The sequence below is a fragment of the Oryzias melastigma genome, linkage group LG23 (genome assembly GCF_002922805.2).
Source record: "Oryzias melastigma strain HK-1 linkage group LG23, ASM292280v2, whole genome shotgun sequence".
Classification (NCBI taxonomy): Eukaryota; Metazoa; Chordata; class Actinopteri; order Beloniformes; family Adrianichthyidae; genus Oryzias; species Oryzias melastigma.
Window position 1 is genome coordinate 14,033,998 of NC_050534.1, and position 12,966 is coordinate 14,046,963.

The 12,966-nt window shown below is 36.0% G+C and overlaps 3 protein-coding genes across 5 annotated transcripts in view; 2 read left to right on the forward strand and 1 right to left on the reverse strand.

The window, feature by feature from the left end:
• Positions 1–6,043, reverse strand: part of mettl25 (methyltransferase like 25) — a 13,891-nt gene extending 7,848 nt beyond the window's left edge. The window contains exons 1-5 of the mRNA XM_024284202.2: positions 5,404–6,043; positions 4,443–4,613; positions 4,246–4,352; positions 3,619–4,182; positions 3,247–3,394 (exon numbers count right to left, since the gene is read on the reverse strand). Of these exons, the coding sequence (XP_024139970.1) occupies positions 3,247–3,394; positions 3,619–4,182; positions 4,246–4,352; positions 4,443–4,613; positions 5,404–5,620 (1,207 nt within the window). The 5' untranslated portion in view covers positions 5,621–6,043. The remainder of the gene's footprint in view (positions 1–3,246; positions 3,395–3,618; positions 4,183–4,245; positions 4,353–4,442; positions 4,614–5,403) is intronic.
• Positions 5,579–12,966, forward strand: part of cracr2ab (calcium release activated channel regulator 2Ab) — a 22,088-nt gene continuing 14,700 nt past the window's right edge. For 2 of the 3 annotated variants that reach the window (XM_036210172.1, XM_024284160.2), the window contains exons 1-2: positions 8,983–9,267; positions 11,316–11,427. In XM_036210172.1, coding sequence (XP_036066065.1) covers positions 9,124–9,267; positions 11,316–11,427 — 256 coding nt within the window. In that variant the 5' untranslated portion in view covers positions 8,983–9,123. Of the gene's footprint in view, positions 5,650–8,979; positions 9,268–11,315; positions 11,428–12,966 lie in introns of those variants that run through there. The other variant, XM_024284169.2, reaches the window with a different exon arrangement.
• On the forward strand, positions 6,123–8,117 carry ccdc59 (coiled-coil domain containing 59). The gene is made up of 4 exons (XM_024284226.2): positions 6,123–6,300; positions 6,478–6,790; positions 7,383–7,491; positions 7,579–8,117. Exons 1-4 carry the CDS (start codon positions 6,153–6,155, stop codon positions 7,741–7,743), a joined length of 735 nt encoding a protein of 244 aa, XP_024139994.1. The 5' UTR covers positions 6,123–6,152; the 3' UTR covers positions 7,744–8,117.

The window sequence follows — 12,966 nt, forward strand, 5'->3', positions numbered from 1 at the left end:
AACGTGGACTTAACCCTACACCACTCACACAGACTAAGCCAGTTGGATATATGGAAGAAGATTCTGAGTCCAGTTGTCATGACTCAACTCCTAGAGAGAGAGCTCTCAGCAATAGGAAAGGGATTGGGGGGGGGGGGGTTGCTCCGCGCCAATGGTCCCGATGAACTATGAACAGAATCTATGTCCTAGAAAACAAGGTTTCTCTTTCTTTGGCAAAAAAAACCGGCAAGATCATGCTTAAAATTCCACTGGGAATGCTTTGAAACTAGATCAATAGATGATTGGATTGGGTAGGGCTGGGTTAATAAAACTGATTAATCAAATTGAATCGATTTAAGCTTAACACACATATATATATATATATATATATATGTGTGTGTGTGTGTGTTAGATTATTCATGTATTTTTCTAAGCAAATGTGTACAAATTCTGAAAGATTTGCCACATTAGATATTGTGACTCCACAAAACCAAAGTTGCTTCAGATCAGCTCAGAGGTCTGTTTGGAGTCGTTGTGAGTCAATAGCATAAGTGTAACATCCCGGTCCCACATGAGTTAAAAGGCGTGGTTAAAGCACTTAAGGGATTGTGCCGTTTCCAAAGGATCAGGCTGTATAAACAGAAAGTGGCTTCTATAATGAAGCTTTTCAGCTCCTTGATTCTTTCTTATGGGGGGAAGCAGGCCACCACAGGAGCTGGCCGGCAGCCCAGACTGCACTGCAACACTGCTGCACGTGCGCGCGTGCGTGTGTGTGAGCAGAGCAGGCTTAAAGAACAGGCGTGGACAGCAGTTTTCAATGAGCTGTCGTGATTTCATTTTTCTCTCCTGGCTGACGCGGAGACGAGCTCTTATATGGCAAGCCGATTCATCATTAAATAGATACCCTTGATATCAGGCTGTTTCAAGCCCAACTAGTAATGCCAAAAGCACAACTAGTTCACTAGTGGAACATGTTTTGGCTTACTAGTTAACTAGTGGGGTTTTTGCATTGCACTAGTGACATTTTTGGCCATCACTAGTTAACTAGTAAGACTTAAATACCTCGCACTAGTCAACTAGTTCACATTTTGCATGTCACTAGTTAACTAGTTCGATATTTTGGTCGCACTAGTTAACTAGTGAGATTTACAGGAGCCTTACTAGTGAACTTGTAGGACATTTACATGTGACTAGTTCACTAGTGGCCTTTTGACAGCGTCACTAGTTAACTAGTAAGCAAAAATATGGTCCACTAGTAAACTAGTGCACATTTCTAGACATCACTAGTTAACTAGTAAGCCAAAACATATTCCACTAGGGAACTAGTTGCGCTTTTGACATTACTAGTTGGGCTTAAAACAGCCTGATATCAAGGATATCTATTAAATGATGAATCGGCTTGCCATACTCTGACGACGCGGCAACGGCGTTAACGAGAGATGACGCCACGCTGCGTCGACTGCAGATACGCGGAGGCTTCCATCACAGCATGAGGACACATGTAGACAATTTCATACCTTATAAACTGTGGAGTGCAGGGGAACACGTGAAGCGGGGGATGATATCAGACTGGGATGGCGGGAAGCTTCCTCAGAGTGGAAGGCTCCGGTGAAGATGAAACACGGCAGCAGACTCGCTAACGACCGATTCCTTTCCATCGTAAAAACTTTTTTTCTTTTTAAAAAATCTCTTTTTTGTGAGCCTAAAACCGCCTCCTCAAATCCGTAAATCCACTCTAATGACTCCAACAGTCGGACCGTGAGCTCAGCTCCATCTCCAGGTCGATAACTCCGCCAAGTCACTCAATACCAGTGGAATATCTGACTTGTTTCCTGTTAAGAATACATTGAGGTGGTTTCTTTATACAATAGTTCAGCTTTAATATAATCATATGGAGGCTCTGAAGTACATAAATACTTCAACAAACCTATGGTTTGATGGGTTGTAAAGTATTTGTTTTGTTATGTAATTTTACAACTCTGTGTTCTTGTGGTAGAGCGTCCGTCCTGAGACTGGAAGGTTGTGAGTTCAAATCCACGGCCGAGTTATACCCATACCACTCAGTGGAAACAAGGCTAGTCCCTCCCTGCTTTACAATTAACATTAAGAGGTTGGATTGGGGGGTTAAACCACCAAACGGTTACCGACGCAACTGTGTCTGTAGCTCACCCCTCCCCCAGGGGGATGGGTCAAATGCAGAGAACAAATTTCACACACTGAGATATAGGACAATAAATTGAAACTTTAGAAAATGAAATTCTTTGATAACTGTTTTTTTATGAAAGGCTTTGAAATTGTTGAAAAGTTTTTTTCCTGTATTGTAGTTTCATTTTTTAGACCTTTTTTTGTGTTTTTAGTGCTTTTTTTTCCTTTTTCTATTTTTTTTTTGATTATTTACTTTTTTCTCTTAAGTAAAAAATTTACATAAAATGTTTTCATTGATAATTTGAACTTATGTTATGAGATCTTAAAATGTATTTTTCTTTAAATTTTTTTACATTTTTTCCTGTCACGCCAGGCTCACACCACGCTGAAGCGCAGCGTAGTGGAATGCGCGGGGAATCTGCTTCACACCAGTTTACACCAGACACGGATTTTAAGCAACCTGCCTGCTAAATGCATTAAATTTTTTTGCCTATATATATATATATATATATATATATATATACGTATGTATGTATAAATGTGTATATATATACATACATACGTATATATATAATTTCTATATACATATATGTTATGCATACACACACATATATATATATATATATATTATATATACGTTATGCATGCATACATACACATATATATATCGCATTTAATTGTATATATATAGAGAGATATATAATGTATATCTCGTATGTATGTATAAATGTGTATATATATATATACATACGTATATATATATAATTTCTGTATATATATACATATATATATATACTTTATGCATACATACATATATATATATACATTTATATATATGTATATATATATATATATATGTGTGTGTGTGTGTATATATATATGTATAACGTATATAAAATATATATATATATCACATTTAATTATATATATATATATATATATACTGTATAGAGAGAGAGACAGAGTCAACAATTTAGCTGCATATTAATATTTCTTAGTTGCTAAAGTGTTAAATACTTCAAACTAATAATTTATTTAATTATTTAGTTTAAGGTTTTTGTTGATCTGTATCATAGTGGTAACTGAATCTGTGAATAAATGTGGATGTGTGTGTGTCTAAACCTGGTCCAGCAGGGTCAAACTCCTCAGACAGCAGGTGATAGCAGCAGCCCACGCTGCAGACTGAGGCCAGCTCTGGTTTAGCCACAAACATCCTCAGCGTGCTGGGAGCCAAGTTTCCACATGTGTGCAGGCCGACCATGACCGCGTCCTGGAATATGGAGGGATCCCGCAGAGAAAGAGGAGAACGGAGGAAAGGTGGAAGGCGGAAGATAGATGATAGAATTTATTGATGATGACGCGGTGCAGATTTGGCATCCAAACCCACCACCCCCCCTTCAATAATTCAACTTCCAGCTGCCGAAGCTGTGCTGTAATTTTAGAAGGCGCTGTGGGAAGCTGCTGTGGTACCTTCACCTGACATCTTAACCTCACCTCCAGCTCGGTGATGAGCTCCCGCAGCTCAGTTTCTGCCGTCACAAAGGATGTCAGCGGCGAAAACACGTCGCTGGCGCCGTCTCTTCTGCTCTGAGCCTTCCTCTCTAAGTTTTCCCTCTTCCTCCTTTCCTTTTCTTCATCACTCAGCTGACTTGGGGGAACTCTTGGGGAGGCGGGCTCCATCACGTCTGCTGACAGGACGCTGAGGAAGAGCTCCTCTGAATCTGGATTCCACTCCGACTGCCTCCCCGCTGCTGAGGATGAAGAGGCGACTGGCACCCGCTCTTCCTCATTTCTTGATGCATCGACACATAAAACATCCTCATCTTCCTTCAGCCCAGGTTCAACTTTTGAAATCCCCCTCGGAGCTGCGGCTTTTCCTGGAGTCCTCGCCGCTTTTGCCTGTTTCTGGTAGACCCGGGAGAACTTCTTCAGCTTCCTGTTCCGCTCCTGAGCACCGTGGGTGTTGGTGCTGGACGAGTCTATGCCGTAAACTTGAAGGCCGTACTGCAGAGACAGGAAGGAGCTCAGGTAGCCCTTCCCTGAGCCCACATCTATCACCTAAAACAAACAAAACACATTTGAAAACTCTCCTTCTGTTTGCGTGAAAAACTTTTAATTCACCTGTTTGACTCCAGAGTGCCGGGCCAGTCGGGCCACCACCTCAGACATGGACTGGACTTCATGAGATTTTTTAAAGTTCATAAATTCATCTGGTTCCAGCTCTGTAACTGTTAAAATAACAAACCAACGTTTGAATTTTCTACTTTTAATGTTTTAAAAGCTTAATTTGCCCATGAGATAAAGCCTTTTCCACCAACCAATCTCAGGTAGAACAGTGGACCCTTTGAGCTCCAGCAGGAATTCAGATCTGCTCATGCAGACTTCTTCAAGTCCAGGGAGAGAGTGGGCCTTAGCGGCCTGCAGAAATCCATGGATATCAACCACCTTGTTTGATTGAGGGCAAAACCCAAACGTGGTCCCTGACGGTTCTGTTTAAGAGAAAACACAAAAATGGCTGTAAAAGTGCAGAAAGTTACAATGTATATATGAAGACATAGGTTTATTTAAAAAAACAGTTTTTGGTGCTTTCAAAATAAAAGTCTTATGACATTTTAAAAAGTTGTGCTGCTGATAAATATACATATATATATAATATACTTGGTTGCCTTTTTTAATGGTAATAAAAAATAGTGGTATGTTTTGAATAAATATTTGCATTTCTAAACTCTTTAAAATCCTTACTGAAGCATAAATTTGGTTCCTTCCATTAAATTTCGCACAATTAATTAAACTTAGACAAAAAATATTTAATGTTTCATGCACTGTACGTATATACATGAATATATATAGATTTAAATGGAGAGTCAAAATAAGGCATAGTTTATAATTGTATATGAATGTACAAATATGGAAATGTATCTTGTTTAACTTTTTATTTATAAATTATCCAATTAAATCACAACTAATCATCCTAAAATTTAAATATCTAGTCATTTGACATATCTATATAAATATATATATGATATATATTTTTTGGATTGTTTCCTTTAGTTTTTTTCTTGAAATTAACAAATTCCAATTATAAATTATAAAAGAAAAAACACAATTTCCGAAACTGTACTTATTCCTATTTTCTCTTATTAAGTGACACAATAATTAAATAAAAATCAAATGTGAATTTAAATTGAAAGATTATAATAATTATTTTTTTAAACAAACAATATTTAAAGCTTCAACTGAATTTCAAAATAAAACTTCATCTGACGTTGGTTTACTCACCAATTCTTTTGCGCTCTGGCTCCCCCTGCTGGTCGCCGTTGGACATAATGGCTGACAGGACCTCCTCCGGTGACACCGCCATGAACCGCTTCCACACATCTTGGGTGTAAAACTCCACAGTGTGAGCATTGGCGATAGGCAGTGTTACAGACAAAAACTGCACGACTTCATCTATCCGCTGCCGAATGTCTCCGAGGCTGCAGGAGGAGGATTTCATGTTTTAAGACGCGCGGAAGAGGAACTCAGGCATGTAAAACGTCTCCTGCTAGTGATGCACACTAAGGCAAAAGCAATCGAGAACAATTACTATCTATCGATTATATCTGTTGTGGTTTTTAACTGTTTTAACCACCTTTAGGACAAATGTTACCTATATTTTTTCGTAAAATAAAGTGAAATTATTCTGAGTTTAATTCAAAGTGTCCGATATATATAAAGAAGTGTACTTTGCCTCACAGTCAATAGAATTTCCTGATTAAGAACGGTTTTACTTAATTTAATAGGTCTAAAAATATCTAATATTAATATTTTAGAGGTTTTACTCCAAAAAATATTTTTAATAATTTCTAAGAGCTCAGACATACAAACAACAATTAAAAAAGGGACATATTTTTAAAAAATCAATCTTGTTTCGGATTCGATTACTTCGCCTCTGCTGACGTCATCACCCAGCGACGCTATAGTCTCTGCATGCTGCTTAAAAAATAGGAATACAAACATTTCTCCGTTGTGGCGAAATCTTAGTCGAAATGGCTCCGGTAGACCGAAAAACGACGAATAAAAACTTTACGAAAAACAGTAAAAATTGGAAAAAAGGTAAAGAATCGTCAGCTGGCGTGAAAAAGAACCGGAAATGGATTTCACAGCACAAAGTATTTGAAGGCAGCGTTAAAGAAGGTGAGTTTGTGTTTGTTTGTTTTATATAATTTTATAAAATTTAATCATATACTTGTATAAGTTTTATTAAGGAAACATGATAATTAATATTAATGTTTTTTTTTTTTTTTTACAACTAATCTGTAAGTTTTCTATTTATATCTATTGACTCTTTAAGCCTATATTTATTCTCTGTAGGTCAAGGATTTGCTCTGAAAAGAAAACAGAAAGTTAAATATGAATACAACAAACTATTGAAGAAGGAGAAGAAGAGAAATCCTGATTCCAAAATGCTGTACAAGGAGGAATATCCGGAACACCTCAAGCATCTGTACATGGCAGAGGAGGAGAAGCTGAAAAAAGAAGCCTGGGAAAACAGAGTCAACAGGACTAAGCATAGAATGCAGGGGCAGGAGACGAGGGATGAAAACGAAGCGGATGAAGTCGTTTCTGAACCGACAGATTCCACACCTGTGGCCCCGGAGGAAACGGCAGACGCTGGGAAAGAAAGGTAAGACGAAGCAGGGTGAATTAAATTGGTTTAAAGACTGAAACTTTCAGCTCTTTAAACTCTTTTTGGTTGATCCACATATGAGAAAAAATGGTGTTTTCTGAACCAAACTCTTAGAATTTGGAAGAATTTTTGAATTGTTGCACTGAGATGTACACATTTTTATTAAAAAATGAGAAAAAAAAATCTTATGAGACAGTGCAAAGCATTGTCAAATTTCATGTTGTTTGTATTTAAGTACATTTTTTTACCAATTTCATGGATTTGTGCACATTTTATAATGTTTTTTGTAAGCAAAATTAAAATAAAGCATACAAATACTCATATATTTAAAAAAACATTTGTAAAATAACAGTCTATTCTTATCTTAACATTTAATATTAATTATTTTAACCCCTCCATGCCTGAATTTATTTTCAATTATATTTAAATATATATATATATTCTTCATTGTTTTTTCAATGTAAGGTGATTCTAAGTTAAGTAGTCCTGGATTTAATGGTAAAAAAATGATGAATCGACAAACTGAAATTTTAGATATTAACCAAAAGCAAGAGATTTATAAACATCTCTGGTTCTTTTTTTATTATAGCCTTCCAATGAGCAACCGCATGAAGAAGAAACTGCAGAAGAAGACATCCTACCAAAAGACAAAGGAGGAATTCGAGAAAATCAAAGAAAAGCGAAAGAAGAAAAAAGAGGTAATTACTGTCTTTCTTTTGGGTAAAAAAAAGATAACTGTCTTTTTTTTCCTTCACATCTGTTGTGTTTTTTTCTCCAAATTCCAGGAATATCTCAAAAACAAGCAGCAGAGAGAAGAAGCCATCAAGCGGTACAAGCAGAAAAAGATGGAAACATTTCAAATTCTGAGCAAAAAGACCAAGAAAGGACAGCCGAACCTCAACCTGCAGATGGATTATTTACTTCAGAAGATCCAAGGAAAGCAAAAATGATGACAAAAAAATGAGCAAAGTGTTTAAATTTTAAAATAAAAGTTCTCACAAATGCAATATATAAATAATATTGTTATAAAGAATGAATCATTTTGTAGCAACAACAACAAAAAAAAGTATTTTTACACCACAAGATGGCATTGTTGGCTACAATATGCAGCTTCTGTCTATACACACATTTTTACTGATAATGCTTTTATTTTGAAGTAAACAAAGAAATAAATGTTTGGTTAAAGGTCTGAACTCTTATCTAAAAATGAATAATAAATCAGAATTATTTAGCAGAACCTTTTTGGAGAGAGAATTTCTATTCTAGAGCAGAGATCTCCATCATTATTGTGAATTGTTAAATAAAACATGTTTGTGGCACATTACCACTGCGACCTCAATCAATCATTGTGCTGCTGTTGAACAAATTAAGCAAACAGAGTTGAGTTTCTGTGTGTGTGTCTGTGCAAGCTTAAAAAAGCCTGCGGCCGCTTCCTCATGACATCACATGGTTGCAGAATGACTTGAGCACACGTCTGTGAGGCAACACTTCCTAAACAGAACGTGCTAAATGCTCTTGATACAGACGGAGACTTCATGCTGCTGTGCATGTTGGCTTTTAATCTAAGGTATGACTTTTATTTCTTACTTCTTGATTCATGGTTGGGCAAAGTTGAATTGTTTCAATGTGAAGGGAGGGGAAAAAAGTACAAATTGTATGCAATTAATAAATAAAATATACAATTTTTAAGTCATACTTGGGTAAAAATGTAATTAAAATTAATATTTGTGTACTAAATATGATAATCCTATAAATGTATTTTAAAAAAAACATGAGAAAATATGTATTTTTGTAGTTTTCATACACTTACAAAGTATAAAAAAGTTATTTTACCTCTAAGTTCTACATTTACCTCTCTTATTTAGCTTTTTTTTAGTTTGCTTTAGGTCAAATTTAATTTTTTAAAGCTGCAGGAACTAAAATCGCTTTTAGGCAGTGTCTAAACGGGTGTTACAAAACATTCATTTTCATCCGTTCAGACTTTTATTTTGCAAGTCATTGCTTTTAGACACTGTTTTTAGGTACTTTTGTGAGTTTCTACTGTAAGAAGGAGCCTTTGTCCTGTAATATGTTATGCTATGGTTTGTGTAGTCACAGCTGTTTGGTGTAAAAGTATTAATAATTGGTTAAAATAGCTGATTCTATGGTTAGAATTGAGTATTTTTGTGTTTTTTCTCTCAATACAGAACCCTCAGTGAGACTTGACTCAACCAATTTATCACCGTTCTCATTAATTGGTATGGCGACTATAAAGTGCCCTTAAGCGCTGCATTCAGGGTCGATCGGGAGAATTCTCTCTCTGCAACCTACCTTCTGAAGGTGTGCCAAAAATGGAGGAAGACGAGGGTGCTGCGGGAGATGCAGAGAGGAGGGGCTCGGACTCGGGGATCACAGCCCTGCTGACCAAAACCAAGGAGTTCTTCCAGACGTGTGACGTGGAGGGAAAAGGATTCCTCACCCGCTCGGATATGAGGGTCAGAAATGACAGGAGAATGTGGTCAAATCTGGACACTATTGTTAAAATTTACCATTTTACATTTTTTTTACTCTAATTAATTTCTTAAAATGAACTAAAAAAACAACAAAAACAGTCAAATTAACTTTTAAAGCCCAAAAGAAACTATAGATTTATAAGGATACCTGCAATAATTCAAGTGTGAATGCTGTAAGCTGAATGTGACCGCTGAAGATGCCAGCGCTAATGGCTGAAAATGCTGAATCTGAAAGCTTGCCAATATATTCGCTAAATGCCAAATGGGCAAAAAAAAAAAAAAAAAGGAAAAATGTCTGATTTTGCCAGAGCAGCTACCATAATAAAAAAGTATTAGCTACACTCAGAATTTTTCTACATTTAAAGAAAAAGTATATACTTGACAAAACACCATAATTCTAAGATATTAGCAAAACTCAAAATTTTCCTGAAAAACGTTTTGAAAAGTCTAATTTTGACAAAACAACTAGCATAATATTAAAATTGTAGCAAAACTCTAAATTTGCCTACTTTTTAAAGTCAAATTTGGACAAATTAGCTAGCATAATGTCAAAATTTTAGCGAAACTAAATTTACCTGATAAACATTTTTAAAAATCTAATTTTGACGAAAAAGCTAGCATAATGCTAAAACATTAAACTCCAAATCAGCCTAGAAAGTTTTTCTTAAGTCAAATTTGGAGAAAACAGCTAGCATAATGCTAACATTTTAGGTAAACTTAAAATTCACCTGAAAAATGTTTTAAAAAGGTAAATTTTGACAAAACAGCTAGCATAATGCTAACATTTTAGGCAAACTCAAAATTAGCCTGAAAAATTTTGACAAAACAGCTACCGTAATGCTAAAATATAAGCTAAACTCCAAATTAGCCTAAAAAACTTTTTTAAAAAGTCTCATTTTGACTAAACAGATGGCATAATGTTAAAATTTTAGCAAAACTCTAAATTTGCCTATTTTTTTAAGTCAAATTTTGACAAACTAGCTAGCACTATACTAAATTTTTAGCTAAACTCTAGATTTGCCCAAAACATTTTTGAAGAAAAGTGTAATTTTGACAAAACAGCTAGCATAATGCAAAAACATTAAACTCCAAATCATTCTTGAAAGCTTTTTTTTTTAAGTCAAGTTTTGACAAAACGGCTAGCATAATGCTAACATTTTAGGCAAACTCAAAAATAGCCTGAAAAAAAAACGTTTTAAAAAAATCTAATTTTGGCAAAACAGCTAGCATAGGCCTAATGCTAAAACATTAAACTCAAAATCAGCCTAGAAAGCTTTTTTTTTTTTTTTTTGGGAAAAGTCAAATTTTGACAAAGCAGCTAGCATAATGCTAACATTTTAGGCAAACTCAAAATTAGCCTGAAAAACGTTTTTAAAAAGTCTAATTTTGACAAAACAGCTTGTATGTTACTAAATTAAAAGCTAAATTCCAAATTAGCATAAAAACCCAGTAGTTGCTGAACATTTTAAAGTTTGAACGGGGTTTCTAATACGTTAAGGAGCTGGAGAATCACTGTTGTGAGAATGCTGTAAAGCGCTCACACACTAGTTCTCCATGGTTCAAAACACTAGATCAAAATAACTTTTCCCAAATTAAGTACTTCCTAAGTTAACATTGAAAATGCCACTTTTGTAGTCATATTTCTCAAGTATTCTATTAAAAATGAATAGAATCTGGCAGGCAGAGCCACCACTAAAATGTTTTCAGGGAATTTATTTTTAGTCGTGTGACAATTTCACATATAATTAGCTGTGTGGTTAAGATGCAATGTTTCCTTTTTAGCCACTGAGAACTCGCTAGGAAGCAGCACTGGTGGAAACCTCACTAATGACCTGCATTCCTGCAAGCTTCATGCTTTCATTGTTGCGTGCATTGAGGGTTACTAAGTAGAGAACAAAGAGACTCGCATTATAGGGGTAAAGCATCTGTTATTTGAGCCACATTCACAGGCAACACAGTTTTTACTGCATAGAATTTAGTTTTCTTTTTTTTTTTTTTTTTTTTTTGAAGTCATGTTTTTGTCCAAACAGAGGCTCCACAGAGAAGTGCCTCTGTCTGCAGAGGAGCTGGAGGACGTGTTTGACTCCCTGGATATGGATCATGCCGGTTACCTCACACTGGAGGCCTTTTCCTCCAGATTCAGTAGGTTTTTTCTTTCTCCTCATTCAGCAAATGCATATTTTTTTGTAAAAACAGCAGAGGTGATTCCAAACTTTAGCAAAAAGGGACAGATTTGGGCTCCTATCATTTTTAGCGACTCCTGAGCGACTCTTTTATCTCTCCATGGCTGCTCTCTGGCTGAAGAAAGATAAAATAATAGTCATTTAAAAAAAAATTAGAGTTTAGCTTCTATTTTAGCAACATGCTAATGTTTTTTGCAAGTTTTTTGTCCAATGGAGGTTTTAGCCTAATTTGGACTTTAGCTAATGTTTTAGAAAAAATCCTGATGTTTTTTGGGGATAATTTAGAATTTAGCTTCTATTTTAGCAACATGCTAACGTTTTTGACTAATTTAGTTTACATAGGAATTTGAGGCGATTTTGGAGTTCAGCTAGCAATTAAACAACAAGCTAGCTTTTTGGGCTAATGTGGCCTCTAATGAGTTTCTATGCTAATTTGGAGTTTAGCTTCTATTTTAGCAACATGCTAACGTTTTTTTGCTAGTTTTTTGTCTAATGGAGGTTTTACGCTAATTTGGAGTTTAGCTGATGTTTTCAGCTAATTTGTTATCTATTGAAGTTTTTTGGGGATAATTTAGAATTTAGCTTCTATTTTAGCAACATGCTAACATTTTTTGACTAATTTAGTTTACTGAGGAATTTGAGGCGATTTTGGAGTTCAGCTAGTAATTAAACAACAAGCTTTTTTGGCTTATGAGTTTCTATGCTAATTTAGGTAATATTTTAGCAATAAATGCTAAAATTTTTGGTTAGTTTGTTATCTACTGGAGTTTTAATGCCAATTTAGAGTTTAGCTTTTCTTTTAGCAACATGCTAACATTTTTAATTGATTTAATTCACTGAGAAATTTTATGCTAATTTGGAGTTCAGCTAATAATTAAGTAACGAGCCAGATTTCGCTAATTTGGCCTCTACTAAAGGTAAAAGGTAAAGATATGGCTCCTTCTAAGTTTTGTTCAGTAGAAAACGAGACCAAATTGTTCTTTTACTGTTAAAGTTTGCCGACCCCTGATCTACACCAAAAAAGGCGGAGAAATTACGTCATTTCTGAAAAAAAAAAAAAAAATCCTTAATTTAAATGTTGTGTTTTTAATTTCTATAATACCATGAATTGTTGATTTGGCATTTAAAAGTTTATTCCTCAAGGTCTGTCTAGCTACAGAGCCAACAACAGCAACTTATGTTGTTCCATGGTGTGGATCCAGAAAAAATGGGAATTAAAGCCGCAAGCGGCGTTGGATGGCCCGCAGTCGCTACCCGCCCTCACCCTCGCCGCTACCCGCCCTCGCCGCCCTCTCCGCCCTCTCCCTCGCAGCCCGCCCTCTCCCTCGCCGCCCGCTCATACGCACCAACGCCGCGCTTGCTGCCCGCCCCTACGCACCATCGCCGCCCTTGACGCATACCTTTGACCCAAACTCACCTGCTAATTAGCCACTATGCACCACTAACCCCCCCTCCCCTTACTGTATAGCTGGACTGTGATGTAAGTGAGAAATAGCTT

Coding starts and splice junctions, on each gene's coding strand:
- ccdc59 (XM_024284226.2), top strand. CDS start 6,153: ATGGCTCCGGTAGACCGAAAAACGACGAATAAAAACTTTACGAAAAAC. Junction 6,301..6,477: donor TGAAGGCAGCGTTAAAGAAG/GTGAGTTTGTGT, acceptor TATTCTCTGTAG/GTCAAGGATTTGCTCTGAAA. Junction 6,791..7,382: donor GCAGACGCTGGGAAAGAAAG/GTAAGACGAAGC, acceptor TTTTTATTATAG/CCTTCCAATGAGCAACCGCA.